The sequence below is a fragment of the Balaenoptera borealis genome (assembly GCF_965194805.1).
Source record: "Balaenoptera borealis genome assembly, chromosome: 3".
NCBI lineage: Eukaryota > Metazoa > Chordata > Mammalia > Artiodactyla > Balaenopteridae > Balaenoptera > Balaenoptera borealis.
The window spans coordinates 164405782-164433117 of NC_138866.1; the positions used below are offsets into that span (position 1 = coordinate 164405782).

The 27336-nt window shown below is 39.0% G+C and overlaps 1 protein-coding gene across 1 annotated transcript in view; it reads right to left on the reverse strand.

Annotated features, from left to right (window-relative positions):
* The window catches only part of USP6NL (USP6 N-terminal like), a 145825-nt gene that overhangs the window by 15235 nt on the left and 103254 nt on the right, over positions 1-27336 (reverse strand). The window contains exons 7-14 of the mRNA XM_082385389.1: positions 24582-24662; positions 16793-16900; positions 7990-8099; positions 5781-5829; positions 4043-4163; positions 1020-1114; positions 297-362; positions 105-204 (exon numbers count right to left, since the gene is read on the reverse strand). Coding sequence (XP_082241515.1) covers positions 105-204; positions 297-362; positions 1020-1114; positions 4043-4163; positions 5781-5829; positions 7990-8099; positions 16793-16900; positions 24582-24662 — 730 coding nt within the window. The remainder of the gene's footprint in view (positions 1-104; positions 205-296; positions 363-1019; positions 1115-4042; positions 4164-5780; positions 5830-7989; positions 8100-16792; positions 16901-24581; positions 24663-27336) is intronic.

Genomic DNA, 27336 nt, shown 5'->3' on the forward strand with positions numbered 1-27336 from the left:
CATTACTAAAAGAAAATGAATTTGAATTTGGGTGGGTAATGAGAAATCAAAGTTAAAATAAGGCTAGATTTTTGTGAAATCTTTATAATTAAACGTTTTCTTACTTCTGTGTAATTTTAAGATTGTGTAAGACATAGCAGTAAGAATTCGTTCTCCTTCAAAGATATAGATGTCCCATATTCTGAGGTTTAGTGTAAAGGGAGTCTACAATTAAAACAAAACAGAAATAAGATTAACAGTTTGCCCTTGGCTGGTATTTGTCATTTTATGATTGGGCTTTGTAAATAAATACTCACCCGATCAAGGAAACATTGAAAAAACCATTTCATTGTGTAAAAACTTGTGTAGATTTCTTGAGAATCCTGGAAAAAACAAAGACTTCACAACTTCTGGATTGCAGCACACAAAATATGACAATATAATACTAAAAGTTAGGCAGGTTTTTGGAGGTAGCTGTCACAGCTAAACAAAACCATTCATTACAAATCTCTTTCGTGCTGGAGTAGTTCCACTTCTTCTCTTCTGACTCCCTCTTCTCCCTCAATTTTACTTTTGAAAATCACCCTGAGAATAAACCCTTCATAAGAAAGGATTGTAATACAACACTTTGCTTCTCTTCAATATATTCTAAAGGGACGTATCCTTGCTTTACTAAATTACTGTGTTTTACAGGACAGCATGTATATGGTTCACTGAGGATGAGTTTGTATGACCCTTAAAATATTTTAGTGCGATTAAAAAACCTCCCAAATCACTGAGAAATCACACATCCTTAAAAACTATATTGTTTGTATATATCAGCTTCAAAGTTTGATTCTATGAGTTAGGGCTGTGATAGTTCATCCGTACTAAATTTCACAAATCTAACGTCCTTTTAACAACTGGGAATTACAACTGCTCAGTAAATGACATGGACAAGACTATAAATCAATAGGGTAATTGGGACCAACGGCTGCACTCAAGTCTTCTAACTTTATTCTTGGTGTAGGTGGGTGTAAGTCAATGTCACATCTACCTACCAAGTGCTGCTTAAGCTTGGACAAAAATTTATTCAGTATTTTTTCATGATGTTCTTGAAACCTCAAGAGTTTGGGAAAACCATGGACAAAAAATCCTAGAATATAAACATAAAAACAATACTTCATAAACAATACCAACAGAAATCTCTATTTTTAAGTGCAACATATCTCTTTCATCTTTTAACTGTCAACAACAACAAGAACAACGAATCCAGTAGTACCCAAATATTTTTCCTCCCCTCCAAGGAAACAATTGTGAATAAGCTTTGGTTAATGAAACTAACAGTCTAGTATGTGTTTGCTAAGGATCTTCTATATCCTTGTAAAAGTATAAAAGAGGACAGAATATTTCTGAATTAAAAGGGAAACTAAGAAAAAATGGAAACTGAAGCCATTTATCAAGATTATCTGTTCTCTTGAAGTACTGGGTCATGTCTTATACGTACACATTTTTATAAGTTATTCTAATCTTGATTACTTATTTTGTTTTACCATTAATACATTACATAACAAACATTTTATTACCCTTTTCAGGCTTACTCCAGTACCATGCCAAGGTTATTATCACTTTGTAATCCTTTCTATAAGTGATACTTAACATCAGCTAAAACATACGGGCACTATATGATCGACGTTAATATATTCTATCCCAACTGATTATACAATATAATCTATAAGATTTCTAAGAAGTAACTGTAAATGGGAAGTTAGTATTAATTTTGTGTATTTAAGTCATGGAACTTTACATCTATTTTCATTCAAAAATTTCCTTTCAGATATTCTATATAATCTGTTAAAAAGGACGCATACACAATGAATTTATGATTTATCCACATTAGCGTTTTCCAACCTGGGTTCTATTTAACTTCGAAAGACGTTAATAAATGTTCTATGTTTTTAAAAGAATCCAGGAGAAATACTGTGTGTTATATATACCCTTCTTGCCTATGTTCACGAGGCATATGAACTTCTGAATGTTTCTAAGTTGCTTTATAGACTACAGAAACCTGGTTTTCTTCGTTTAGCTCATCTCCCAGCCTTATTGGCTCTTGGAGTCCATTTTTCCGCACAGCACGCCTGTTTCCAAAAAGTGAAACTACGTCCCTCCAAGAACCCAAGGAACACACTGCTGGGAAACACAGCTTTATAATCTTCAGGGAAGGGCTACTTCTTAGCTAATTCCCCGCTTTCTAAGGCACTGTAGAACTTCCCAGACAGCAACGTCCTCCCTTAGTAACACTGTCCAGTGAAGTGAATCCATAAAAAATCCATGTCTCTCTTTCTGTGCCACTTTCATGGTCAATTTGATAGGAATGGGAGTTGGAAGAATTTCAAGAAAAAGTCTGATTTTGAAAAAGGCAATCCCTTCAGTAATACACACGTGCTCAAGGGTGCTAAGATACCCAACGCTGCTTCACTTTTCAGTGGTGTCCCAGACTTGATATTTTAAATCTCATTTTCTTCAGCCCTCACTTTATTCTACACATTTGTAAGTGATACCACTTTCATATAGGAAATGCAAAGAACTGAGGTAACCTTCAGTTATATAATTTCACAGGCAGACCTTGAAACAAATACCTCTAAGTACAAACTTACCCATAATAATGACCTAAACTGCTTTGGTAATGTAAATGTTAGGATAGTAAAATTAATACTGCTTTATAGATTAGACTGGTGACAATAATTACTGAAAGCAAGCTATCAGGTTTGTTTAAAAGAATGAATTTTCTAAAATTGGGTGGTATTCCACATAATTACATACTACTTAAACCGTAACATTCCATTGTACTTCAAGATATATCACCAACACCATCTCAGGGTAAAGAAAAATGAAGACTGATAAGGAAGAGTTATTCTTCTTCAAGATGCCTTTTGAAATGATACTGTCTATTGGATGGCAGCTCAGTATAATGTGTCTTACTACTGGAGTCTCTTTGTGGGACGCAAAGTGACCAGAAACAGTTATCATGCAGATAGTATTTATTTTTTAAAAGATTCACAGGGAACACTGAGGGAGAAACAGACAGACAGACAGACAGACAGACACACACACACACAATGCCCCCACAATAACCACATGGTAAGAATGTGAGATTTAATAAACTATGGACTATAGAAGGTCATACTTTTGAAAATTTAAAATATTACTTTAATATGTGGCAGGTTCCCTACCAAATAAAGCTTTAACATTCACAAACAGAACTAAGATGGTCCATTCTCAGAGTGATTAGTGTTAAAATTGTTTTTAATTTGGTATTACCACACGCAGTGGCACTGGGAAAATAATTTTGCATTATATGGACAAATGCCACTTTTATTTCCAAGAGAAGCTGCAATCCAAACTCTCGCAAGTAAAGTTTACTGCATATGCTTGGCAAATATAACGAAAAAGTTATTAAAAACCTCCTTCTAACTTGAAAACCAAAAAATTATGCAAGTTTTGAAATATTACGTAATAAAGTGCCCAGAATATGTTATCAGCCTTTTTACTGTAAAACGGAGTCAATTTTAAGGCTGAAAGAACTGAAACACACACATGAAATACAAAACTACTTAATTACTGTGTACCTTTCCTTTAAACAGCTAAGTGTCATTTCTCAATTAATATTCTTTGACAAAGAAGTATACATCACAATATCCAGTCAATAGTAGACATTTCACTGAATGCATGACTGTCTAAAAGTTTTGATCAAAAGCTCTCAATAATTCAGTTTTCCTAAATTCTTCTAAACCTAAATTAGTTTCTCCTGACTGGAGCCAGTAAGGAAAGAGTTTTAAAATGTCAACAGTATACTTTGTAGTAAACACGAAGGAATATAAATGTGAACAGAAAAGTTGAGAAAAGTTCAATAGAGAAGAATTAAATAAGAAACTAGTAACAAACACTAATGAATTAAAGAAGCCCCTAAACATTTTTTTGTACTTAACCCTACCAAGCATCTTCCAAAGTCTGACTTTGTTTGAATTTGCCTTTTTCTCCCTCCCTTGTTTGTTGCTGATGATCAACTATGGGGTTTTCTTACCATGCATGGCATGTTTGGGGCCCGAGAACAGTTTGACCAGGGCCCAGAAGGCATCTTCTTCATTCATATACATGAGGAGTAAAGCTGTGATCTGGCTCATCCCCTGACAGTATCCAACTTCCTAAAGAGAAAATGAGAACAGAGAAACTGGGGGTTTTCAGATCGAATTACATGTACATGCACATATAAAAAACTGATGTAGAAAATAATCAGAAAATGCCTAAACACATGATTTAATGGCAATTCTATAGAGAAATATTACAATCTCAACAGCACTGAGCCACATACAGTCAAAGAATGCACCTGGTATTGGAGAATAAATGAAGAAGTACGGGCAAGTTTAACCTACACGGATTTTACTGAGCCCATTTTACTGATACCATTACACCTTCTGTAAAGGCTGTTTATTTTTCTGTTTTATGTGTGATTCTCAGCTCAATATTCCTCTTCTTTGCTCAGATGCTGGCAAATTTCTCTCCTCATATAGTTTCCAAATTTGCTGTCTTTTCTCCTCTAGACTTCCAGACCCTTATACAGACACATTGTGGGGTACCTATCCAGCCTATGCTCCTTCCCTGAGAACTGCCCACTCTCCCCATAATCCCTGCTTATAACATGGTCTTAGAGATTCATGTCTGTGCCATGTGAACCAAAGCTGTTGGAGCAGAGGACATCTGGCCCCAGGGAAACATTAATTGGCTGCAAGACTAATTTACTAATTTCTCTAAGAAAACTGAATAAAGCCACAGAGACTGCAATCAGATGGTGGTATGTACTTGAACAGAATGGTCATGCTGAGTCCATGGGTGCAATATTAGCCTTGGAAAAACAGATAAGCAGACAAAGAAAGCAATCTGGAGAGAGAAACAGTGGAACGAACAGTTCCCAGAGACAATCAGAGTTACCACATGGCCACAGAGTGGAAGAGAGAGAAAGGGAGGCTCTTCTCATTGGAGGCTTCTCACTCTCCAGCTCCGACCCCCCCGAGCTTCATTTCTATGAGAAGTCCCTTTAATCAATCCCTTTTTAACTTGCCCTTGTTTGGGTGAATTTCTGTCCCTTGTGACTTAAAGGTTTTGATGATAATGGAAATGATACACCCCAAGGTTCAAGGTGCCCTTCCTGGAATCTCGGCAACAAGCATTTATTTGGCATCCACACTGGTTTCAACACGAGCTGATCTTTCCCCCCAAGTCTCTCTCCCCGCAGAGTAATCAATGCCTTAAGAATAACATGTTCTAATACCAAAAAGCTTGGTTTTGGCCTACTCCAGGAGACAGCAAGTAGGTACGTATGGTCTCCTACCTGGACCTCACTGAATAAATGAAATGTGACCCTGAAAGGCAGCCTCCCGGGCAGTGGAGTCACCAAGAGTCGGGCAGAAATTAACCTGGCTACCACTTCCTGCCCTTCTGGCGCTGCTCATTCCGGTCCTACTTGCTTAAAATAAAAACAAGACAAACAACAACGCAAAACATAACAGAACAGTCTGGAGAAAGAGGGGGAAAGTGAGCTTCGCTGTCATACTGCGGTTTCTCCACTTCCCAACCAGCTCTGCTCTAAGACGCCAGGGGGGCCACGGGAGCCTCAGGAAGATCCACAGAGACCTGGAGACCATCTAGCCCTGAGATGAAGCAATGCAGGCCAAAAGGGCCTTGTCAGGAGGGAGGCCCAAAGATCTCCTCCAGGTGCTCAGAGCACAACTCAAAAAGCTGTGGGCAGGCGTGCTCCAACTTACCGTATTGTAGATAGAATATGCAGCAAGAACGTGGAACAGGGATTGCTGCCTAGAAAAAGAAATTTCCATTGAACACAATTTAGTTTTTTTCACGTATTCTTAAAATTATAAACTTAAAAAAATAAACAACAGTTTGACTGAAGATAAACAGATAATCCAGATAAAACTACTACTATAATAAGGAAATGATCCCCGAGCTCAAATTTAAACAACACAGTCTAAACTTGAGGCTAAATTTGACAGAAAGGATTTATAGCAAAAAGCACGAAGGGCTTCACAATTTCTTCAGTTTGCTCCCCTCTTTCACTGAACTACTCTCACTATAGAATCATCCCCGTAGAAGGAGCCGGCTGGACGGAGCTGCGGACCGGCCTTCTGAAGACTCAACTCACACTGCCAGCTCCGAGAAGTACCTTGCTGGGGGGGCATGTCCCCCAGGAGGCGGTATACACCCAAAACCAGCCTCCAGCACCAGCGCTGCCTCCTCTCCCAGGATCCAGGGGTGGGAATGGGAGTGGCTCCACACACCGTTACCTCTTGGGTCCACTAACAACACGCTTGGCTCTGCTGCTCTAGAGATCCTGGCTCCAAGGAGAGGAATGTCCCCCCAGGAGACACAATGATTCCACTGAACTGGAAGCCAAGATGGCCACCGGCCACTCTGGGCTCCTCATGCCTCCGAATCAACAGGCAAAGAAGGAGGTGACTGAACCGGCTGGAGGGACTGATCCCAACCACTAAGGGGAAGGGGGTGCTAGGACACAGCAGACGCAAGCAGGAGCACGTCTAGAACACAGAGGACACTTAAGGTGCCTCTGAGTATAACCAAACCCTGTGATTAAAGTCAACGGAAAACCTCCACAAGCAAATTCAGGCCGGACTGCTAATGGTCCAGGCTCTTCAGGAATAAAGGTTTAGGTCCCCCCACGAGGCAAAGAACCACGGCCAGCCGAGGCACTTGCTGAGGGCAAAGGGAACAGGGGGTGGGTAGTGGGAAGGTAAGTAACCAACCAGCAGTGACCACATGCCCAGTCGCAGAACTGCTGACTATATCTGTTTTGAGCATTTCCTTATTTTGGTATCAATATGTTTGTGTATATATTTTAATGTGTTTTCTTCCTTCTCTTTTCCTTATCAGCTAACATAAGATGTTTAATAATAGTTGACTTTATATCACAGAATTTAGGTTACACATATCAAAGCAAAAAGAGTAAACACTGCCCAAGGGCGCTGCATCTTTTCGTGGGGAGGGGGTTAGCATATTTTCAGTTGTAAGTAGAATAGCTGTACCATGTTAGGCAAAGCATGCCTTTATCGTCTTTATGCGGAAATTAAGTTGACAAGGGTGGATGTGATGGTTAGCTTTACGTGTCCACTTGGCCGGGCTACAACCCCCAGTTATTCAAACCCTAATGTAGGTGCTGCTGTAGAAAAGGTGTTTTGTAAATGTCATTAAAGTACACAGTCAACTGACTTGAAGTAGGGGAGGGTACCCTAGATAATCTGGGAAGCCCTGGGTCAAGCAGTCAAAAGGCCGGAAGAGCTGATCCGAGGCTTCCCTGAAGGAGGGACTCCTCCTGTGAACCGCAGCTTCGCTCGCACCCACCCGAGAGCTCCAGCTGCCTTTCCTGATGGCCCGCCCTACAGATCTTGAACTTGCCTAGTCAGTCCCTGCAACTGTGTAAGCCAATTCCCCACGATGAATCCCTTAGTTTACATCTCTTACTGGTTTCTTTTTCTCTGGTTGAACCTTAACTGATACGGAGGTCAGCAAAACTGTACCTTTCATTCCTAAATTGTCATAGTCATTTCATTTGTGTATTTCCCATTTTTTTAGTTTCACCTTTGCATGGAGTCAAGGGTCTAAGAATATATTTATTGCTGACACGGCTCTCAAAAAGGAACACAATCTCTCATTTCTTTTCTAACACTTTTAATAAAAGTATCTACCATATATTTAAGAATTCCCAGATCATAAAATGATTTTATAGCAATTTTATAGCACCTACTATGTCAAAGGTTAAAAATTTAAGTTAAATTAGCTCCTGAATTGTACACAATATGGAACAAATGATCCACCAAAACTTAAATCCTTAGAATTGGAATCAAAATGATCATCTATACAAGACATTCCAAACACTGACATTTCAAATTGATAAAGACTATTTGTAAATGCTATTCATAGTTCATAATACTAAACTTTACTTACTTCACACCATATCTGTCTCTAAACATGATATGGTCCCTAAATGTGCGGTTGACATCGAGGTCTATTTGTCTGATATCAGGTGAACAACCCCGTGCTCTGTGTTTTAATTTCTGAAGAGAAAAAGAGAGGAAGAAAGCACATTTTTATGGAAATCGGTTGTCAAAAAGCCTATGACGAATAGCAAAATAATTCTCTTTAAAAAACTTTTTTTGACTTAGGAAAGCCATTTCCATGGTTCAAAAATGAAAAAAATATAAAAAGGTACACAGTGAAAGGTTCCTCTCCATCCACACTCCCTCCTCTCCCTCCTCCCACCTCCTCCTCTCCCTCCTCCCACCCCCTCCTCTCCCTCCCATCCTGCCAGTACAGTTAGATTTTCATTTTGGATGGAGAGCGTTTCAGAGCTTGTGTTCCTAAGACTCTTCACAGCTGAGCCATGCGGTTCACTATGCCTCCTTTCTTCTTTCTAGCACAATGTTCTTGTTTTCCTTGGGGCTTATCATTGCCTTGTTTCTTGATTTGCTTCATTTTCTACATATCTGTCGCTAATTCAATCCAAACTCACTTTAAGTTGCATGAGCCTCTCCTGGTGCTATTCTAACAGAACAGGCACCCTCCCTGCAGACCTGGCTTCCAGAGTTTTTGGACCCGCTGCTCAGCAGGGGTCTCGGGGGGTCTCCCTTCACCATCTGCTAGGCCTTCCTTTGCTTGGGTCCCCTGTCTCCTGCATCTCACATCTTTCTTGGTTTATTCCCTTGTTCTGGAGGAGCTTGTCCTCCAGTAGCTCCTGTGAAAGGGCATGTGGGAGATAAATTTTGTGACACTTTGAATGTCTGATAAATCTATCTTCTTTCTTAGCTATCTGGCTATTTTAGAATTCTAAGTCAGAAAATATTTTTGCTCAAAAGGCACCACCTTCACTGTCTTCTAGCTTCCAGTGTGGCCATTCTAATTCTTTCTTCTTTATATGAAATCTATTTTTCCTCTCTAGAAGCTTATAGGAGCTTCTATCTTCAAGTTTTGAAACTTGCAATTTCTGTGCTTGGCTTGGATATATTTTTAGCCACAGGTTTGGGCACTTGATGGATCTTTTCAATCTTAAAAACTCATTGATTTGAGTTTTGACTTCACAATCTATTTTCTGGGAAATTTCTTCACTTGTTATTTTCAAACCCTCCTCTAGAATTTTTCATTTCTATTATCATTTTTTATATTCATAAGCTCTGTTGTTCTCTAATGTTCCTTTTATAGCATCCTATACTTGTTTTATGGACACAGTATCTCTTTTTATCCCTCTGAAGACATCAGCAATAGCTCTTCCGTTTTCTTCTTGCTGTATAGTCTGTTTCTCACAAATTGCTTTTTCTACTTGTTCTTATTTTCCATGTTAGCTCCTAGCTCCTCTCCTCACTCATATTTGAAAGAAGGCATGAGAAAGCGGATGGAAAGCTCTATGTGCAGACGTGGGGCTTCAAGCTCTGTCTTCACTGTAGAGTGATCTGGCTGGTTTCACTGGGCTTCCCTTGAAGTCAGGAGTTTGGGGGTATTTTCTTGGGCTGGTCAGATTCCTAGAGAAGACTCCTCTGAGTCCCCGTCAGGAGGACAAGCGCCCGGCTGCCGGTGTTTTGTTCTGGGAGCCCAGCGGAGGGAAAGGCGGGGCTGCCCCAAATTCAGGACATTCACTCCGTCTGTGCTTTCCTCCGCAGGTCTGTGTCCTCTCCAGCCCACGGGCCTTCTGTTTCATCCTCTCCAGACAGTAACCCACACCCTGCCCCCGTCTCGTGCAGGGGTGGGGAGCAGGTGGGGGAACTCAGGGACTTTAACTGCTTCTGCAACAGGCTTTCAACCACTTCTACTGTTCTTAGTTTCACTTCCACTTCCAGAGGTACCTGGAGCTGGCAATTACGAAGCCTACTGGGGATTTTGAGATATGAATCAGGTGCTCCTCCGGTTTTCTCAGGGTTGCTAAAATTACTAAATGTTTGTCCGAATTGTGGTCTCCAAAAATTGGCAGGGGTTATCGCTTCTCCCATTTTCTTATTCCTTGCAGTTTTTGTCTTTTTAGAAAACCCTCTCTGCTGTCAATTAAGCAGCATTTCAGGGGGAAAAGAACAAAATGAGTAGTTTAACCAGGTGGGAGATTAAAATTTATATTAATTTATACTTAACCAGATTTAATTGTAATTAAACATCTATATACATGTGTTATATTGACCTATTTACCATGTACTGGAAATATATATTTCTGTTAAAACCAATTCTAGTAAATATATATAAATATAACTTGTTAATTCCTGACATAAGCTAAAAGTGGAGAAAACAAGGCTACCTGGAATATGTGTATGTATGTTAAATGTTTTGTGAGTATGTGGGTTTTGTGTTTTGAGGTAGGAGCTCAGAGAAGGGCAGCTTCTGCAGCTTTTAAAAACATGACCACTTCCACAGTGTTTTAAAACACTTCAGAGTTCTGAAGAGCAACAAGATATTTATACTATTGTACTAGAACCATACAACCACTAAAATAGTATTGTATGCTATTTCTGATAAAAGTTGGTCCAAGAGACATTACAAAAATTTAGCTTTAAAAATAATAATCTTTACATATTTGTTCTTTAAATATTTTTTTAAAAAAATAAGGTAGTCGGCAAGCAGAGAGGTTTCAATTATGGTTCTGCAGGCCTTTTGGTAAAAGATGAGATATCAAAACACAGAAAGGAAATGTTTGACAAGACATGATAAAATATGCTTTAAAATAAAATTTAGTTGAAAGGGAGAAAACCACCCAAACACATCTATAATGTCAATTACTCTAGAAAACTTTTCCTGAAGATGGCGGTGTGGGAAGACAGGGAGTTAGCATCTCCCCACACTAAGGCACCTGCCGGCCGCTGGTGGGGGACTCCTGACACCCAAGGAGACGGGAGGAACCCCAAAGTGAACCAGTAGGACGTAGGGGGACCGAGGGGGGAGGAGAAGTGGAGGCCAGACAGGATCGGCGCCCCCGAGGCCGGGGAGATCAGGAGAGGCAGGTGGGAGGGACTCTCCGGGAAGAGCGGGAGGGGAGAGGAGCGGAGGGCGATCGTCTGGCCCACATGGGCCAGGGAGCCTGCTGAGCTCCCAAGCCGGTATACCCCCCTCCAAAGCCCCCTCCAGGTCACGTGGGTCCTGGGGGCATAGGAGGGAGGCCGGGGAGACCAGGAGAGGCAGGTGGGAGGGGCCCTCTGGGAGGAGAGGGAGAGGAGTGGAGGGCGATTGCCCCACCCACTCGGGCACGGGGAGCCTGCTGGGCTCCCAGGTGAGGTCACCTGCCGGCTGAGACCAGGGGTGGGGGGCACGCCTGGGCCCCTTCTGTTCCTTGAGCCTAAGCCTCACCCCTCACAGCCTTTTCCAGCCCTGTGGGTCCTGAGCATTGGCCCCGCGCACTGCCCAAACCTCGCCCTTGCTTAGGCCCCACCCTTCACTGCCAAGGCCTTCCCAACCCCCTCTTTTATTTTTTTTTTCTTTTCCCTCCTCCTTTTTTTTTTTTTTTTTTTTTTTTTACTATTGTGGTACTGATGTACCTTCCGGTTGTTGATTTGTCTATACTTTTATTTTTATATTCTTTTTAACATATCTGTTAGTTTCCTAGACTAATTTTATTTTTTGACTTTGTTATTGTTCATCTTTTTTTTTTTTTGCAAGGATTCTTCAATATATACACATCAATCAGGGTGATACACCATATTAACAAATTAAGGAATAAAAACCATATGATCATCTCAATAGATGCAGAAAAAGCTTTTGACAAAATTCAACACCCATTTATAATAAAAACTCTCCAGAAAATGGGCACAGAGGGAACCTACCTCAACATAATAAAGGCCATATATGACAAACCCACAGCAAGCAGCATACTCAATGGTGAAAAATTGAAAGCATTTCCACTAAGATCAGGAACAAGACAAGAATGTCCACTCTCACCACTCTTATTCAACATAGTTTTGGAAGTCCTAGACACAGCAATCAGAGAAGAAAAAGAAATAAAAGGCATACAAATTGGAAAAGAAGAAGTAAAACTGTTACCGTTTGCTGATGACATACTACTATACATAGAAAATCCTAAAGATGCCACCAGAAAACTACTAGAACTAATCAATGAATTTGGTAAGGCTGCAGGATACAAAATTAATGCACAGAAATCTCTGGCATTCCTATACACCAACAACGAAAAATCAGAAAGAGAAATTAAGGAAGCACTCCCATTCACCACTGCAACAAAAAGAATAAAACACCTAGGAATAAACCTGCCTAAGGAGGCGAAAGACTTGCACTCAGAAAACTATAAAACACTGATGAGAGAAATCAAAGATGACATAAACAGATGGAGAAATATACCATGGTCTTGGATTGGAAGAATCAATATTGTGAAAATGACTATACTACCCAAAGCAATCTACAGATTCAATGCAATCTCTGTCAAACTATCAATGGCATTCTTCACAGAATTAGAACAAAAAAGTTTACAATTTGTATGGAAACACAAAAGACCCCAAACAGACAAAGCAATCTTGAGAAAGAAAAACGGAGTTGGAGGAATCAGGGTCCCCGACTTCAAGCTATACCACAAAGCTACCATAATCAAAACAGTATGGTACTGGCACAAAAACAGAAATATAGATCAATGGTACAGGATAGAATGCACAGAGATAAACCTACGCACATATGGGCACCTAATTTACGACAAAGGAGGCAAGAACATACAGTGGAGAAAAGACAGCCTCTTCAATAAGTGGTGCTGGGAAAACTGGATAGCTACATATAAAAGAATGAAATTAGAACACTACTTAACACCATACACAAAAATAAACTCCAAATGGATTAAAGACTTACATGTAAGACCAGACACTATAAAACTCTTAGAGGAAAACATAGGAAAAACACTCTTTGACATAAACCACAGCAAGATCTTTTTTGACCCACCTCCTAGAGTAATGGAAATAAAAACAAAAATAAACAAATGGGACTTAATTAAACTTAAAAGCTTTTGCACAGAAAAGGAAACCATAAACAAGACAAAAAGACAACCCTCAGAACGGGAGAAAATATTTGCAAATGAAACAACAAAGGATTAATCTCCAAAATATATAAACTGCTCTTGGAGCTCAATATCAAAAAATGAACAATCCAGTTAAAAAATGGGTGGAAGACCTAAATAGACATTTCACCAAGGAAGACATACAGATAGCCAAGAGGCACATGAAAAGATGCTCAACATCACTAATTATTAGAGAAATGCAAATCAAACCTACAATGAGGTATCACTTCACGCTGGTCAGAATGGCCATTATCAAAAAATCTAGAAACTATAAATGCTGGAAAGGGTGTGGTGAAAAGGGAATCCTCCTGCACTGTTGGTGGGAATGTAAATTGATAAAACCACTATGGAAAACAGTATGGAGGTTCCTTAAAAAACTAAAAACAGAACTACCATATGACCCAGCAATCCCACTACTGGGCATATTCCCTGAGAAAACGATAATTCAAAAAGAGACATGTACCACAATGTTCACTGCAGCACTATTTACAATAGCCAAGACATGGAACCAACCTAAATGTCCACTGACAGATGAATGGATAAAGAAGATGTGGCACATATATACAATGGAATATTACACAGCCATAAAAAGAAACGAAACTGAGTTACTTTTAGTGAGGTGGATGGACCTAGAGTCTGTCATACAGAGTGAAGTAAGTCAGAAAGAGAAAAATAAATACCATATGCTAACGCATATATATGGAATCTAAAAAAAAAAAAAAAATGGCACTGATGAACCTAGTTGCAGGGCAGGAATAAAGAGGTAGACATAGAGAATGGACCTGAGGACATGGGGTGCGAGGGCGAAGCTGGGACGAAGTGAGAGTAGCATCGACATATATACACTACCGAATGTAAAACAGTTGGCTGGTGGGAAGCAGCAGCATAGCACAGGAAGATCGGCTCGGTGCTTTGTGATGATGACTAGAGGGGTGGGATAGGGAGGATGGGTGGGAGGCTACCTAGAGGGAGGGGATATGGGGACATGTGTATGCATATGGCTGATTTGCTTTGTTGTGCAACAGAAACTAACACAGTACTGTGAAGCAATTATACTTCAATAAAGATTTATTTAAAAAAATTACTCTAGAGGACAAGAAAATTCAACATAAAAAAAGACCTCATGACAAAAACAAAGCCCAGTTAAGCAGGTAAAAAATAATAGAGCAGAAAGATTATTTATGTCCTAGAATGGTTACAAGCCAATGTGCAGAATATAGGAAATCAAGCATATTTCTTATCTTAATGAAAGGAGGTGTAAGCAACTTTTAAGGTTACTCTGAGATTGGGTGGGTTAAGATCCATGAGTGTCACAATAATAAAGAATAAACATTTTACTTAAAAGAAATAGGAATATAATGAACCTATAAACCTGAGAGCAGAAGTACAGTGGAAAGTATCTGGATGAAAAACTAGCAATTTCACTGTGGGTTTGGCCAATAAGATGACTAAGCCTTGCTAAGGCTGCAGGTGAGGTTGTTATCCACTGTCACCAGACCTCTGCCATCTGTGAGACAGAGCACTATACCCCAGAGAGACAGTTAACAATGAGATACAATTAAAAGAACAGGAGAAATAGTAGATAAGAGCACCGGCTCAGGAATCAGGACAATTCCACCATTTGAGAAAAATCTTAGTATCAATAGATTAAGAAAAAGTAGTTTTATTCCCATTGAATTTCCCATTTCAGGACAGTAATTTATACTACTTTTGCAAAGAGAGAGTAAAAGAAAGTAACTGGGAAAGCAAGACTTGGTTAAATGCTAGAGGAATCTCAAGTAGTAAAAATAATGTTTATGATAGCGCTGAAAATTATAAGCTTGAAAGGACTGGTGGGCAAGTCATTTCTTTTCTTGTTACTGTATATTGGATATGCAGTAACTGGATAATTTTATTCTATGTAGAAAAAGCCTGAACCACAGTTCTAATATTAGCATGTGTACTGGGTTGAATAGTATCCCCCCCAAATTCCTGTCTACCCAGAACCTGGGCCTATGACCTGATTTGGAAATAGGGTCTTTACAGATGTAGTCAAGTTAAGAGGAGGTCATACTAGATTAGGGTGGACCCTAAATCCAATGACTAGTGTCCTTAGAAGGTGAGACACAGAGACACACACAAGGAAAGGCCACTTGAAGACAGGGGAGAGACTGGAGGGACGCAGCCTCAAGCCAAAGAACACCCGGGATTCCGGCAACTCCAGGATCTAGGAAGAGTCAAGGACAGCTTCTTCCCTAAAGCCTTGGGAGGGAGCATGGCCCTGCTGACACCCTGATCTCAGACTTCTATCCTGCGGAACTGCAGTAGAGTAAGTGTCTGTTGTTTTAAGCCACTCCGTTTGTGGGACTTTGTTATGGCAGCCCCAGGAAACCAAAACAGCATGCTAACTAAAATTTTCTTCTTTATTAATTAAATAAATATTTACTGAGCACCCACCATATGAGAGGCACACTGTACTAGGGGCTGGGGTTAGATTTTAAATACTTCTCTCAGATATCATTTTTCAATACTGGTTCTAAAACTATGACATTAAAGGCAAATATCTAATCAACCATCTAAAATAATTTGAAACTCTAAAATCCTGAGACAAAACTCATAATCTGTGCAGGGTCCAAACAACTAATTTAAAAACTCTTTTCATCATAAAAAACAAGTAATGTTTAAATTAACCAATATCTATTACATCTTTTTTTAAAATTTATTTATTTAATTTATTTATTTTTGGCTGCATTGGGTCTTCGTTGCTGCGCACGGGCTTTCTCCAGTTGCGGTGAGCGGGGGCTACTCTTTGTTGCGGTGTGCGGCCTTCTCACTGCGGTGGCTTCTCTTGTTGCGGAGCATGGGCTCTAGGCGCGAGGGCTTCAGTAGTTGCAGCACGCGGGCTCAGTAGTTGCGGCTCGTGGGCTCTAGAGCACAAGCTCAGTAGTTGTGGCGCACGGGCTTAGTTGCTCCGCGGCATGTGGGATCTTCCCAGACCAGGGCTCAAACCCGTGTCCCCTGCATGGGCAGGCGGATTCTTAACCACTGTGCCACCAGGGAAGCCCTATTACCTTACATCTTCCTGAAATTTTGCTTATTTATACGTAAATATGAAAATATCAAAAGAGCATTCCAAAGCCCCTTTTATAATTGGTGTTGGGTTTAAATTACAAATAATTTGTCTTTATTTCAGTTATTCTATCTTAATTTATTCTATTTATATATATTTTCTGAGAAACAGATTCCAAAGTTATTTTTCTTTTTTATTTTTTAAATTTACATTTCCTTTTTTATTTAGTGACATTGAACACTTTTTCTAAGGCACAAAGTTATTTTTAGATATATGTTTCTTATTCCTTTCAAAGGTTAATATAAAATTTAGGTTTAGAAAGGCTATAGCTGAGATGACAAGGAGGCAAATTTAATGCCCTGACTAATTTACAGAAAGCATTACTGATCACCGAGTGAAACGTTTAACTTTTTATAAATAAATAATAAAACCTAGAAATACTGTAACAATCTTAGGGGAAAGAAGAAGAAAACAGTCAATCATACACAGGCAGCTGTTGGATAAACTGAATTCTGCTGTTATTTTCCCAAAAACTCTAAAAGTGACATTGTAAATCTCTTTATTATTAATACTACATTGCAAATGAGTAGCTACAACCAGGTGTTAGCCAATTTTCCTTACAAATATGCCCCAACATTGACCGATCGTTTCAAAATAACAGGCTGGCTCTCGGTACTCACACTGTATAGGTCCCTGGTTTCTTCCTTCATTTTCGGGATCTCCAGGAGGAGGGCCCAGACTTCCCCTCTGAGCTGGAGTGGGATTCCTTTGTAAATTCTCCTATGAAACTTATTAAAAGAAACATAAATTGAGAGTTACAAACTGACAAAGCTTAGACTAGTCCCTTAAATCAAACTAGTGAATATTTGTTAGTCTTTTCAAAGGATTCCTGATAATTGATACAATTTAACACCGCACATTTGGATCCTCTCATCTCTACTTTTCAGATCCGAACAGGGAGGCATATACACAGAAAGCATAGAATAAACAAGGAAATGTTAAGTATGCCCAGTACGTTAGTTATTTTCATACACTGCAAAGGTGTTCCTTCAGCGGCACAAGAGCACAATCAGTGCCGTTCTTCAAGTTGTGAACATCTGACTTACACACTCCCCATCGATATAACTAACTAGATACACATTTTCTTCTTTTTCCCTCCTACATCTAAAAGGTTCCAAATAGCAAAAGGGTTCTCTTGTGTCAAAGTGCCTTCAAGGAGGGTAGAGTCTCTCTAGAACCTTCTATCTCATAACTCAGTGTGACCTACAGTCTTCATTCAGGTCCACCCCCACCCCCCAAACACACACTCTCTCCCTCTTCCCTCTCCTCTTCCCAATTCTGGAGCGTTCCTTCAGGAAAACCTCTGTCCTCTTCTTAATGACATTGATCCTATCTGACCAGACAAAAACAGTGATAAATTTCCATCAAGAAGGAGCATCATCACCTTTGAATGAAATTAAGGATAAATCATCAGCATCATTAACACTCTGGGTCCTTGAAAGTACACTGCCATCACTCTAAGAATCTTAAGACTCACCATACCTCTCCATCTTCTTGTAATTACATCTTTTTTCTCAAGGCTAATTACGTATTCAAAATAACATATAAACGTATTATGCTCATTACAAAGTTGTGCATAAGGAAACTTTGAAACTTAAAAGTAGATGAAAGTTAAAAGGCAATGATTAAACAAATTACGGGAGAAACTTCAGGAGCGAGGTAAGAGTGAGTACATAGTTACCTTTATGATCAAAATAATATATTGAAGTAGTACGGCTAAGAAAATAAGATGCAAGTTCTAATAATTGAGATGTTGACGAGCTATGAACTAATAAGCAGAGCTTCAACTTCTACAATTATACTAGATTTTTAAAAATGAAACCTTTAGTAACTAAATTATGACGTAGCTTTAAGAAGCTCTGTGATTTTAAATCAGTGACACTATAGAATAACTTTTCCTGTGAAACACTGAATACTGTGAAGTTGATTCAATTACATAATTACATACATAATTTCAGTTTTGTTCTTTTGGTGTAAACACAGTAAGTCTCAAATTTGAAAATCCAGCAGACAGTGACTAGAAACACTGAAGTTTTAACTGATGCAGTAGATGTAACTGGAAGAACATGTACAGAAAGGCTTTGTATAAACTAGACTCTGCTTCTTCAACATTTCCCATGTACTAAACATTTACCACCATTAATTGCAAACTGAGTGTGGTTTAAAAAAAAGTGAATTTAAGATTTACTTTCCAAAGAAAGTTTATCATCTATATTCATTTCAAAATTATGATAAACTTAACTTTTTAAAGGAATATCACCCACTAAAAGTAACTTCAAATTATCTCCTGAATTTCTAGAGTAAGGATGTTAAACTGAAAGCAGTTAATATGAATACCAGAATGTGGGAATTATTGCAAATGTGAAAAGTGAAATTTTGATAGTCAAGTAAAACATGATGGCAGGTAAACAGATAAACTTTGATGGACTTGAATGTCCATTAGACAGATGTTTTTCAATGAGTAAGATAGGAACCACATGCATTTCTTATACTGTATCACTTACAAAGGTTTTGGACATTATATACTGCTTTCATTCAATTCTGTATTCAACAACTGTACATAAATTACTGTTCATTGTTTATCCTAAAGTTAAATCTAGATTTAGAAAAATAAAACATTAAACTGCCATGATTCAATGAAGAAGAAATAATAGAAAGATTTCAGATAGAAATAAAAAATTAATGGTCCTAGTGTTATTCCAGGGATAAAATGAAAAATGAGGCATGTCTAGAAAAGGCTCAGAAAGAAACTCTGATGCACTGTCATTATCATTATCAACAGTAACAGTTAAAACCAACTTTTACTGAGCATTTACTATGTACAGGAAACTGTTTAAAACTATTTACATATGTTGTCTCATTCAATGATATTAATAATTCTGTGAGATATTATTACCCCAATTTTACAAACGTTGACAGTGAATCACAAAAAGATTCAGTAACTTGCCCAAAGGCACACAGAAGACGTTCCCAGTTAGTAGAAGAGACTGATTTTATATTTTATAAAAAGCCAAGACCATCTTTCTAAAACCACGGTGTTATGTAGTATATCCACTGTTCTGCTCAACTGGACTTACTAAAACACATGGAATGGAAAATATTAATGAAATCGAAGAGCAGACAGCGTTAAAAATAAAATTATAAAATCAAATAAAATTATACTCAAAACCTAAAAGGAATATAAAAAGGGAGGTATCTGGATTCAAGCTGTGCGAGGTAATGAAATGAAACATGTATACAAAGTAAGATACAGCAGAAAAAGAATCAAATTATGAGATCTTAAAACAAGCATTTTAAATTATAGTTACTATTTCCAAATACTTCTATTGTTACATGACAGACTGACACTGTGGTTATAGATCTTTCCTCACAAATTTTCAACTATCGTAGAAATTCTGGAAATTTTGTAAAACAAAGTAGGAATCATATCAAAGCACAACAATTATAATAAAATCTGCTTATTCTCCAGAACAGTAGTACAGTTTTCATTTGTTGAGAATCTTTCAATTGACAAAGCAGTATCTCACACTTTCTAGGACAGCTCTGTAATGTCGGCAGGGCAGGTGCTACTCCAGTTTAAAAGGAAGGAAATCAAGGGAAAAAGAAGTGGCCTGCCTAGGCCAAGAATTCCATCTTCCTGCTCCTGCTTCAGGATATTTCTGCCAAATCACACTACCCCTTAGAAATCACTACTTTATTAAAGTAGTAGAATTTATCAGTAGAAGGGGATAGCTGGTCATCCCAACTCAAAAGTGAACAACATTCGTTCATTCATTGTAAACAGAAACTGTAATGACTTTCTGCTTTGTGGCCAACGCTTACTAGGTACTATGGATACAAACTTGAAAAAGTTCTGTGGAGTTCACAGTGTAGTGGGGAAGATGATCATATAATCATATAATTATAAATGTAATCCTTTGTAATAAGGTCACATACATTAATTCCTGTCAGAGCTGAGTATCACACCCTGTGGGGAAGTCGTGATAGAGACATCCCCCCCGCAAGAGGTGGGCCAGGGTGTTAATGGGAGAATGGCAGGCGCCACGCTGTCTAATCTGTGCGAGTGATTTCAGGGGGCAGCTGGCCCTTACGGAATAGACACGAGATTCTAAGGGGAACCAGAAACAGTTTAGGGATTAAGGTGTTGGGGGCAGGGGCAGTGAATCTGCTGTGGTGGTCTCTTCTTTATTGGTCCAACACAGGGGCTCTCATCCCGAGACTATACCAGAGATACTGTAATGGAGGAAGGGGGGTGAGTTCTGTGGGAGAGAGTAAGGAAAGATTTCCTTTAGAGAGGATGACAACAAACTCAACATGAAGGATATGCAGGAATTTTCCAGGAAGGAGAAATGAGGGTGGGGACGAGGGTAAGGATAGTGATAAATCAAACAGTAATAGCAATGCTAATAACACCAGTTACACTAACTAACATTTTATGATTATTTATTAGGAGCCGAGATATGTTTCTAGATCAATGTATTCCTCGTAGTATTTTTACATTCCTAAAGAGGTAGGTACTATGCTTATCATGTCCATTTTACAGATGAGAAAATCAGGTGTAGAAAGGTTTAGTAATGAGCTCAAAGTCACACAACTAATACACTGTGGAAGAAGAACTGAAATTCAAGTAGTCAGATTTCATAGATCATAGTCTGAACAATCATGATATTATAGAACTTCTGTATGTTGGATTTTAATATTTTAATATTCCAATTTGAAAAGTACTACCTTTAAAATTCTGTTACAATTTTATTTTATGGGTATGTTCTCTGTTCACTTGCCAATAAACTCAAGCGGTCTATTTCAGTCACACAGATACATTTAAAAATCCATCAACTAAAAAAAAAAAAAAAAAATTTTCCATCAACTGACCTAATGTTTTCAGCACGTCTTTCTAACCTTACTGGTTTCAAAATAGTGATAAATGCGCAGTGCACGTCAGCATGGCTGCGAGTGAGTAAACTTTTCAGCCCAGCAAGTTTGGCTCAGTTTGGTGGGACTTTCAAAACTGCAAGTGAACCCCAGGAGACAAAAGTTTACTCTCGGAGCTGCCTGTGCTCTTCACCGCCTTCATTTCCTTCAGTCGCCCCTGCTCCGTTGGTCCCTTCGTCTCTGTCTCCAAATAGGCCCACGTCTCCTGAGTCTGGATCTGAAAGCTTTAGAATCCACAAGGCCCCAACGCCTCTTACAACCACATTCTATTTCCTTCCGGCCTTTTACTGACAAACACCGAAAGGGAGAGCTAGCAAACAGATGGTACGTCTGGAAGTTGCATCTCTTGCTTGTCACTAATAATGGCCTTGAGAAATTTATTTCTAAACATCGTGCCTCCATTTTCACATCAGTACAATCAAATGTTGGCTAATATGAGTCTGTTAGTTACCTGACGAACAAAGGTCCATTCAGTTATTTAACCAGAAAAAAAATGTGTACCTGTAGTAGGAACTCTGCTGTGACAGAGCTTAGACACAATTATATAATGGCTAGTTAAATCAGAATGGCCTCTACTTAGCAGAGATAACTTCATATCTTCATTTAATAGATTGTATTTTAAAAATACACTATGACTGTACATAGGGGGCAGTCACTGTGAAAACACAGGCAACCGTAATGGCAACTATTTTTCATTAAATCTTATATTCTAAAAATCCAAATATTCTCGTCAGAGCTATGTATTTTTATTTCAAGATATTTTTAGATATTTCTTTGTACCACTACTACATAAGTAAGGAGTCTGTTGAGAGAAAACTTATACCTCCCTTTGGAAGAGAAGAAAAATATATACTACTTTTTAACTTCAATGCAATTTAAAACTGGGTATGAACTGAAAGCAGCATTCTTTTAGAAGGTACATTCTACCTCATACCAGATTGGACCATATATATCATCAAATAATGCTAGCATTATAGCTGTGGGAAAATACTTTAAAATTATTCATGAAAGGAAGAGCTCTACTAAAATCTCTCTTACTGGGAAGTACATTAGCCAGAGTTGCTGTGAGCATAACAGCCTAGTAGAATGCTCATTTTTACAGAGGCTTATATACTTTCCGACATATGTATAAAGCCATACAATTCTACAAATATTTTATTGAACTGAAGCTGAGACGAAAGTGTAGGTGCAACGCATCAAAACTGATCCTGTAATTAGCACTTGAGAGACCTTTCTACAAAGATGCCAGGTGAAGTAGTTGTCAGCTTTAGGCCAGTCTGAGAAGCAGAGTGTTAAACAAAAGAGCACAGGGGTCATGACCAACATCCTACTCTGAACAGATTCTTCTTGAAGCACCTTAATGAAATCAGGAACCCAGAAATGAACTTACTCCTGATGAAAATATAATAGTAAGAGTCTAATGGAATTTAAATAGGGATATTTAGGATGCTCAAAAAGAAGAGTGACGTTATTCCTGTGAGATACCCCATGACAAAAAGATTTTCATGGTTGAATAAGTGTCATGCAATTTAAGGTCCCTCTTGAAAATTTCTACCACGCTATAATATTAAAGATGCTGAGGCATCCTGGAGTAAAGAAACCTGCTTACCTCGGTTCAGCTTTATCCCAACTTTATTTAACCAGAGAGCCCCTTTCTCATGTAATAATAAACAACACTTACTGACTGCATGTTAAATATCAGGCACTATTCTTTGTGCTTTACATGAATTAACTTATTTAATCCTCAAAACGACTCTGTGAAGGAGGTATTGTGATTACCCCCATTTTACAGACAAGTAAACTAAGGCAGAAAAAGGTTAAATACCTTCCTCCAGGTCATACTACTAGTAATGTGGCAGAGCTAGGGATTGAACCTAGGATAGTCTATTGCTTAACCATTAGGCAACAATGCTTTTGTGTAATACCCGTTAGACCCCAAGGAACTGCTGCTCCCTGGAATTCTTGTTGGTAAAGGCTGACACACAACAATTTATATCTATGTAAAGAGCAAAAAATATATATTACATGGAAAAAAAAGTGTGAGGAAACAGACAAAAAATCCTAACAGTTAACTCAGTGTTTTGCTGTAGGATTATGGAAGATTTCTTTTTTCCCTTTAAATATTTTTTACTGTCCAACCTTCTTGCTTTATATGCATGAAATCATTAAATCTTCGTCTCTTTGTAATGGGTATTGTTATCTCCATTTTATAGATGAGGAAACCGAGGCTTAGATGTCAGCAGTTCTCAAGGCGTGGGCCATGAGGTCAAGACATTTTCGTAATGATACTAAACCATGATTTGCCTCTTTCCCTATGTTGACTTTGGCACTGGGAGCAGAAAAGCCATGGTGGTGAAGCCCCTGGCACCTCAGCACAAACTGAGGCAGAGGAAGCACTGTGCTGGCAGTCACTGCATTCTTTCCTCACAGTTTAAAAAAGAGGTCAGTTCGCTCAGGAATGCCCTTGACGAAGCAATAGAAACTATTAATTTCATTCAATCTCAATCCTGAATACACACACGTCTTATTAATATTCTGAGCGATGAGGTGGAACGCACACAGAGCAGAGTGTCGGCCTCAAGAAAGAGCATTTATGAAATTGTATGAATCACGATCTGAACCAACTGCTTTGGTCACGGACACCGTCATTACTTGAAAGAACGACTGACCAGCCAATCGTGGTTGTTGAGACTTGGGTACTTAGCAGACATTTTTCTCAAAAATAAATGAAGTAAGCCACTTTAAGGAAAATACCTGACAGCATTTTTGCCCCTGATAACATTTGCCCTTTCAAGCAAAAGTTAGAATTTTGGAAAACTTATACCACTAGGAACTTCACAGCTTCCCAATATTTAAGGAAGAATAGTAGGAATTAGTAGGAATTCCTACTGATTAGATTAGTAGGAATATTAATAGATGTATGCATTTTTACAAATTGATTCAAAACAGCACAGAGTCAATGCAGGGTAAAAGATCTGGGGCGGGGTGCAGGGGTGGTCTGCTAGAAGCTTTAGGACAAGGAGACGCTCCTGCTTCATGGAAAGCTTTCAGAGGCCAGGCCTCTCTCCTTCTGAGCAGGGAGACAGGGGAATACGAAGCCTGGACCGACGGCAATAATCCTGATCCCAAAGGGAAGCCAAGCTCAGCAGGAAGCCGACACTGAAGTAGGCAGAGAAGAGAGACGGAAAGAAACGAAATCACAGGCAACCTAACCAAGCGGCGGAATTCAATCATCCCCGAAAGCCAGCTGACCTCTGGACTGTCCGCCACATCCTCTCAATTCCTGCAACCCATCTGAACTGGCTATTCTGTGACAGCACAAAGACTCCTAATTTGAGGCATTCCACTCAATTAAATTACACTTAAAAATTTTTTAAGAATATGAACGTAATATTCTTATCATTAAAGAGGAACTTTTACTGGGAAAATCCACATTGAATTTGTATAGTTTCATAAGGAAGTAACATTTTTAATTACCTTTTCAGTGTTCTTGTATTTTTCCCATCCTTTTAGCATTTTCAACCATTTAGTAGTTCTTTCAATTTCCAGGTGCTTTTGCTAAAAATAAAATTGAAATTCATTGTTACTGTTTGTTTCAGGCTTCTTTTACTTACAAATTACAAAAAAATGTCAAGGAAAATGCTGCTGAAAAAAGGACTACTAAAAAAGTTATGCTATATTGGACAGCAAATATCCTAACTAACTTTTTTTTAAAGTTGGATAATTGATGACATTTGCGTCAACAGTATCCCCTCACCGAAGTTAAGACACATAGGAGATGCTCCATTGGGACAGGTAAAGAGAAAGGGATCACTTAAATTTTCTAACATTTTAATCACTGAAAACGCTGGGTATTCTACAAATTTAAGCCAAAAGGAAATTTTAAAACAGTCTGAAATATTTTTATGAAGCATCAGAACACAACTTCAAAATTCCATTCTCTTCTTTCACATTTTACCGATTTCTGGCATCTTAATGTTTTTGGTGACAAAGGTGGTTTTGTAAAGGAGAATTGGGTATTACTGGGGGGAGATCATCATATAACTAGCACTATGTTAGTGAAAAATTGTACAAAAATAAGTAATAGTTGCTGCCCCAAGGCAAGTTCACTGTCTGCTAAGGGCACCCGACATGGAATATGCAGTGTTGTGACCTAGAGGCAGAGACGGTGACTCAAGTCCTGTGGAGGGAGCAGTCGAACCCACCCAGGGGCGTCAGAGAAGATGACTATAAATGAAGGACTGGAAGAGGGTTAGGGTTTTTATCAAGCGCAACATGGGAAAGAACATTCCGAGAAGCATGGACAGATGTACTTCTTCGACAATGCGGCAGTGTAGGGGCTAAAAAAGGAAGCATCCGGAGCTGAGGCTGAACACACAGGCGGGGGTCTTGGCTGTCACACTAAATTAAGATTTGGGGCAAAGCTGGGAACGGGGAAGGTGGTAGAGAAAAGGCTTCTTCCGCACTTCTTTGGTTTCAAGGAGAAGGGATATTTTTCCTAAGTACTCGGGGGGGGCTCTCCAATCTCTTATCCACTCCTATGGTGGTAGAGTGACTTACTTGATTCGTACATTTAGAAAAAGAACTGGGTGTGCACAGCCCTCTGTCCCTTTACTTTGGCAGCCCAGCTACCCTCAGAAAATCCATTTGTACTCTGTCCTTTCAGGCAGGAAAAAACACCCTCTTCAGCCAAGAAGTCTGGGTGACCCCTGTGCCCATGACCAGGTGAGCAAGTCCTCTCCTCTGGGGGCTCAGCCTAGGAGGCCCCTCGCTGCCGCACACCTAACCTCCTCCCCCCTGACTACTCCATCTACGAAGGCCGAGATGTTCGCTGCTTCCCCACTGCCTGGAACAGAGCCCGGCAGGGTCCACTCCTAATGATGACCTTTTCATTAGAACAAAACTCAACAGAATTCTTTCTTATGAGTGAGCTGAGATTCTGCTATTTTGTTAATTCTCCTCGATCCCAGCATTGTCTTTTCAGAAGGCCTAAGTGTATTAAGTGTATCTAAAAAGGAAACGAAATGGAAGACTAAACAGGAGAGAAAATGGTTCTGAGGATACATTTTGTGCTCCAAAATGTATGCTCATTACACCCTTATGAGGTAGGTATAATCACCCCCATTTTACAAATAAGGAAACAGAGGCACAAAGGGTCTAATAAACTTCTCCAAGTTCCTGCATCTGGTGAGTTCAAGGCTAGGCAGCGTGGCCCCAGGACTTGCGCTCTAGGCCGCCATATCCTATGCGCTTGCCTCCACCATGTCCCTGCTCTCGTTGGGGATCACAGTTCCTGGATGAAAGCAATAGCTCCTCATCGACGGTCTTCAATCCAGCCTCAAACAGGCAGATGGCATAGGCCCACCATCGATAGATTAGATTAGATTCAAAAGAAGCATAAAATCCCAAAGAAAGTCCTGAATTTAGGAAAAGATTCTCACCAATCAGAATATTTTTATGGAATTTTATTTTTAGGCATATCCTTAAAACTCTTTAATTACTTCTTTACTCTTAAAATTTTTGATGGGTTTTTCATAACCAAAGATGATCACTTGTGAGCAAAAGATACTCTGTTATGATTCTCATTTTTCAAAAGATTAAGCATATTCTTCATTATATTATTAGTAATAAAATCTTACAGATGGTTCCAGAAATATGTTTAATTTTAAAACTCAGTGGGGCTCTGAAATCTAATTAATGTTTCTGCTAAATGTGACTTTAGAGAAGGCCAAGCTGTGAAAAATTAAGATTGATCTAAGATGCCATTTGGTACTTCCTTGTTCTTCTGCACTTCCCCCCCTGACTTCTTCAAAGCATAATCCCTTTCTCCACCAACAGGAAAACACCAAGTAATTCAAGCCCACCCAAGAGTACAATAACATACACTTTGCCAGGAAAAACCCTGCTGAGATCTAGCAGGTCTCTTGCTATCTTTCATTTTTATGACTATCAAACTGTCAATAAATCACTTTAAGAAATAGCTATTCTTTTCTTTAAAGGCACATTTTTGTATTCTAACGCTCATCATATATATAGAGAGATTATTTTAAATGCTACACATTCTCACATGCAAGGATAAAACAGACGCACACAATTTTCAGAACCATTAAGTATACATTTCTTTCCCCTACAGCAAAAAAAAAAAAGGAAAAAAATACACTTTGGGTAAAGCTTCCAGGCTGTAGGATTTTAAAATTATACATCAGTAGTTCAATCAGGTTTAAGTGTTAAC